This window comes from Sphaeroforma arctica (assembly GCF_001186125.1).
Source record: "Sphaeroforma arctica JP610 unplaced genomic scaffold supercont1.190, whole genome shotgun sequence".
In the NCBI taxonomy this organism is placed as follows: Eukaryota; class Ichthyosporea; order Ichthyophonida; genus Sphaeroforma; species Sphaeroforma arctica.
The window spans coordinates 105,299-110,156 of NW_014040368.1; the positions used below are offsets into that span (position 1 = coordinate 105,299).

The window sequence follows — 4,858 nt, forward strand, 5'->3', positions numbered from 1 at the left end:
TATGACATTACAAAAAAAACTATTTTATTGATAATAGTAACGATCACCGCCATATTGTGCGTGGGAGGTCTGGTAGTGGCGCGAAGAGCTGCTTTGTGGCTGGTCTCGATACTCAGCCGGTTGCATTGATTGGATCGGCGTATGTATACGTGGTTGTTGACTATGTACAGAGAACGGATGAGGTATACGATCCTGGGTGGGATATGTATCCTGTGGCTCGTGTGGAGGCTTACAAGGTGGTTGTGTGTATTTGTACTGATGTAATGGTAGATGAGGCGTCGGCGCTTGTTGACGCTGTAGTTCAGGCTGATAAAAAGGCAGCGCTTCCTGGCGTCGAGGCGCAGGTTGTTGAATAGGCGGAGCTTCTTGGCGAGGAGTCTCAGTTCTAATACGTTTAGGTGCAGGCTCGTCTTGCTCGCCTGCTACCTCTTCGTCTTCTGGAGTATCGCTACTTGGTACCGCTGTTGTTGTTGCCGTATTGATGATATTAGCGACGTCGGCTTCTTAGTCTGCAACGGTTTCGACAACAACTCGTTTTCCAGTGGCAGGTGGATGCTGTCACTAGCAACTATGGCAGTTGCTAACCCACCCTCCATCCCTGCAACCCCCGTCACAGCACTATCTGCCCTTGCACCTTCGTTAGCAGCTGTATTGCCAATTTCCTCATCTTCATCCTCGTCAACAATTTCTATAGTTGCGAGACTTTGATCCGTAGCTTGAGATATAGGTGATAAACATTTGGCTACGAAGGTGATCGCTTTGTTGTGTCCATGACTGTCCCACGACGGATAGTTGTACACTGTGACTTATTATTCTTGATGCTCACAAAGTCTTCAGGCATAGATCAATCGACGAATCCCACTAAGCTCATAGGCGCGCAGCGGACATGGTGTTTTAAAGGTAACCGCCTCCAATGTACAGAATCTACGACAAATAAGTCGCCCATATTCAGGGCGATTAGGGAGAGCGAAAATGGCAAGGAAAAAAAAGTTCAAAAATATAAATGAGGGGTCATTGTATTCTCTAGTGGAATTATTCTTTGATGTCGGGTTATTCTTTGTTACAATCAACTCCCAGCTTTTGATGTATGCTTGCACACTACGCCACGCTTGTGTTAAAGCGAGTGATTGGGTGAATTCGAGACGCGCGGCTGGGTTCGACAGATCAACATCGACGTTCAAGTTGGGACATTCTGGTTGCTGTGGTTTGGTGGGTGCATAGAACTTAGTAATCTCTGCATACGACTTGTCACTGATCTTTAAATGTTTTGGGTCCACATATGTACCATCACCCCTCAAAGTCCAAGGTTCGTCATCAGCACAATGTATATTGGACCGAACTTCTGTCATGACGCAAGCTTTGGTCTGAAGTGGACCAACATATCCACTATCTTCGAACATTTGATTATGAGCCTTGGTGCGTTCACCCATCCAAGACTTCTCTTTGGAAAAAATGCACTTGTATAACTTTTAATGTCTTTCTTGCACTGTCATATTGCCCATAACAAATATTAACTTCACAAAGGGTGCGATAGTTGGACATCTATGTACACCTACCATATCCCACCATTTACTGGGCCCAATACCTACTACTACTATATGAGTCCTTACGATCCTCAAAGTAATCCTGTTGCAGATAATGCGCTACTCCTCAATCAATTCCTGTCTATCCTCCGGTAAATCCTCGTCGCGATCCAATCCGAGCTTCTCTCTCTCATCATATTCACGCCTGGATAACCATAAACCTTCCAGCACCATTGTCGCAACAGATTCAGTCCAACCACGTTTAGACCAATGACTCCGAATATGATTAGAAGGATACAATATAGCAGCAGCCTGAAGAAATGGCACGGCCTTCATGAAGTCCCAGTGGTTACGCTCATTATCATTGAGACCAATCGATACCTCACCTGCCAAATGGCTTAGGAATGGATCATCTCTAGCATCAATCATCTTGCAGTGTTGAGCGTCACACTGCTGCATTCAGAACAGTTATTTAGAGGCTGAACAAGCCTCTGAATCTGCATTCTTCAATAGCTGAAATAGGGGCCACAATACTCTACAGATGGTAAGGCCAGTATCGAAGAATTCATCGCTAATAATCCACTCTTCTGCTTTTTTGTTGCGCTTGTCCTTCTTTGTTTTTACTCCATCGACAACATGGGTCGCAGTTCCGGACATAGTATCATTATACTCTACTGAACATACAATCTTTCGTAGACATAACTTTAACATAACTATTGTAAAACCTCTAGTGACGCGATATGCGAATCGACTGGTCCAAGCTTCTGCCATCGTTCATCCTAGCAGTCAATTTAGCTAGGTAGGTTGTCATAAAGTGGCTGCTATTGAAATACTTGCATATTATATCCACTTTGTTCAACCACTCTTTGATCTCTTCGATAATACTACAAAGATCCTTGAACATGATATTGACCACATGTGCAAGATCGGGACAGTAGTTGATGTATGGGCGTCGTTGTTTCATTGTAACCGCGGGTTCTAAGCATTCACTGGCCGTGCCTGTAGAGTAGACAACAATCTCGATACTATTAAGATGTGGCAAGGAATCTAATACCATACGGAGTAGATCACATTGGACTTGCGTACCTATACTTTCACCTGCTGCTTTTACCGCGGATAGATTGTAAACGCCAGCAGAAATAGCCTTTTTCAGGCCAGGCGACATCACTGCCACCCCCAAAACGGGTTTCTTGTGTATGCTGGCCCCGTCAAATGCCAGTGTGCCACTGCTATGTTTAATGCCTCGAATGCAGTACATCTAATCTTAGGAGCGGTTTTCACTAGATGCTCACCTAGTATGGGATTGGGATTGGGTGGCTGGTAGTTTTATAAGCTTCTGCTACTGCCTTCAAGGCATTCTTGAACGACTCAGATCAAAGCGAGTTGGCGTCGATGATATCAGCATATACTAAAAGGGCCACAGCATTGCCTGCCTTGTCCTTGGCCTACGTATTGAGGGATCCTTTACAACCGCCATCCAGAGTCTTCTGCTTTAATCTGAGTGCGACGACTTTCCTATGTTTGGCACGTTTATTCTGTTCGCTGTAATTCAGCTTGACCTCCCCGGGAGCTACACACGTTTTGGAAACGAGATGAACCTTTATAAACTTCGATGGATATTTCTATGTTTTAAACTATGTGATATAAACTAAAATACAATTTAAGTCAGTTAGGATTTAGCAGTGGTAGCTTGTGTAGGAATGCTCGGGACTGCCTCTTGGTAAGAGCCTTAGTATCCTCGATCACACATGACATTCCTCTAGCTGTTCTTTATTGTAAAATTTTCACTAGAAGTGCTAAGTGTTCATGACCACATGTCTAATTTGCAGATAGACATAAGATCGTAAGTCAAGTCAATACATTAGCTATTATAGATAAAGTTCCATCTGAAGAAAAGTTAAAAAAAGAAAAAGACTTATAGGATGTTGGAGATTGGCGGGAAGACCAAAACCTGTAAGTAGTGGTTCAGAGATTATACAATTTAGTTTATAATATCCTACATCTGCTATCGTCTCAAATAGGTCCAAGTAAATGAGTCATACCAAATACTCTGGCTATTGGAGCCATCAAAGTGAATTTAGAACACTTTGGAGATATTGGAAAAAGAACTTGTATTAAAATATTTTAAATACGAATAAAAACCAATGTGTTATCTCATTTGATCTTGATATTTTAGACTGACCTGAGGCCGTAGTTCTACATAAACCTTGAGCTGTTTCACAAATGGAGAAGTTGAATACAGATTTGCAGTGAATGCATTCCAACTGCTCCTTCAACATGCCAGTCACTGTCACTTTGGTGGAGACGTAATTCGTCTCCTTAATGGGATCAGCCTGTTTACCCATGGTTGTATTTGTCTAATTATACCTTCTGCACTCACAGTATATAGCACGTATGTAGGAAAACAACACACATACAAAAACACATTACATATACACGATGAACACACACCAAACACACCCAAATCAACCCAGAATCTTCACTGGTCAGCGGTGTCAAAAGTTAGTGACTGAACAGTGAACAGTGAAAGGTGATGACAATCTCAACGGCTCATCAGGCGGGCGGAATTGGCGGCAGGTATATAGGACAAAATGTCAGCGCAAGACTGAGTTCTAACCCGGAGAATGACCCCGCCATATGGATTTGGGACCACGTATATAGTTAAACGTTGAACGCATAACGTTTACTTTTATTTATTTATGCGTTTAACGAGTAACGCAATGAGGTCTGGTTGGCGGTGCCAATATTTATATTACCCCTACGATTACAGGCTTTCCGTCCCCGCGGCGTACCAGCCGTGTTTTATTCGATATTTGTACCAAAATCGAAGATTCGACCTGAAATAAAGCTATCATAAAGCTATATATTTATGTTATGTCTACGTGATATATTTTGTGTGTCTATTCATAGCCTCCTAAAAAGAACACTATTGATAAAGAACCTTTTTATATATATAAAAAGTAGGAAATATTTGTCTTTGAGAGGGCTATTTATTTATGTCCAATTGCTGCACTATGTAAGACTGTTCATAGCCTCCTAGTAAATATGTAGAACAAATTGTTATTATTTTTAAAAATACAGCACGCTCCAGTGAGAAAACTTTGGGTATACAGACGAATCTACAAACAGAACAGCAACTTAAACGCGACTATGACAGCACCTGTCAAGAAACTCAACGCGCTTGTCATAGGCGGTACTTCAGGTATCGGACAAGGTATGCCCCATGTCAATCGAGACTACGAAGTAATCTCGAAGCGTCACGCCGCGAAAGAAAGTATTAAGTTATCACACCGATATATATATATATATAGACACACACACACACACACACACAC

The 4,858-nt window shown here is 42.3% G+C and overlaps 4 protein-coding genes across 4 annotated transcripts in view; 1 reads left to right on the forward strand and 3 right to left on the reverse strand.

The window, feature by feature from the left end:
* Positions 1–422: 422 nt before the first annotated feature.
* Positions 423–1,400, reverse strand: SARC_03648 (hypothetical protein; the record flags this gene model as incomplete). Its single annotated transcript, XM_014302554.1, has 2 exons — positions 423–774; positions 1,108–1,400. 2 exons carry the CDS (start codon positions 1,398–1,400, stop codon positions 423–425), a joined length of 645 nt encoding a protein of 214 aa, XP_014158029.1.
* Positions 1,401–1,643: 243 nt separating this feature from the next.
* SARC_03649 (hypothetical protein) lies at positions 1,644–1,952 on the reverse strand (the record flags this gene model as incomplete). The annotated part of the gene is made up of 1 exon (XM_014302555.1): positions 1,644–1,952. The coding sequence occupies one exon, from the start codon at positions 1,950–1,952 to the stop codon at positions 1,644–1,646; it is 309 nt and encodes a 102-aa protein (XP_014158030.1).
* Positions 1,953–2,250: 298 nt separating this feature from the next.
* On the reverse strand, positions 2,251–2,781 carry SARC_03650 (hypothetical protein; the record flags this gene model as incomplete). The annotated part of the gene is made up of 1 exon (XM_014302556.1): positions 2,251–2,781. One exon carries the CDS (start codon positions 2,779–2,781, stop codon positions 2,251–2,253), a length of 531 nt encoding a protein of 176 aa, XP_014158031.1.
* Positions 2,782–4,427: 1,646 nt separating this feature from the next.
* SARC_03651 (hypothetical protein) overlaps positions 4,428–4,858 on the forward strand; it is a 3,530-nt gene continuing 3,099 nt past the window's right edge. The window contains exon 1 of the mRNA XM_014302557.1: positions 4,428–4,737. Coding sequence (XP_014158032.1) covers positions 4,674–4,737 — 64 coding nt within the window. The 5' untranslated portion in view covers positions 4,428–4,673. The remainder of the gene's footprint in view (positions 4,738–4,858) is intronic.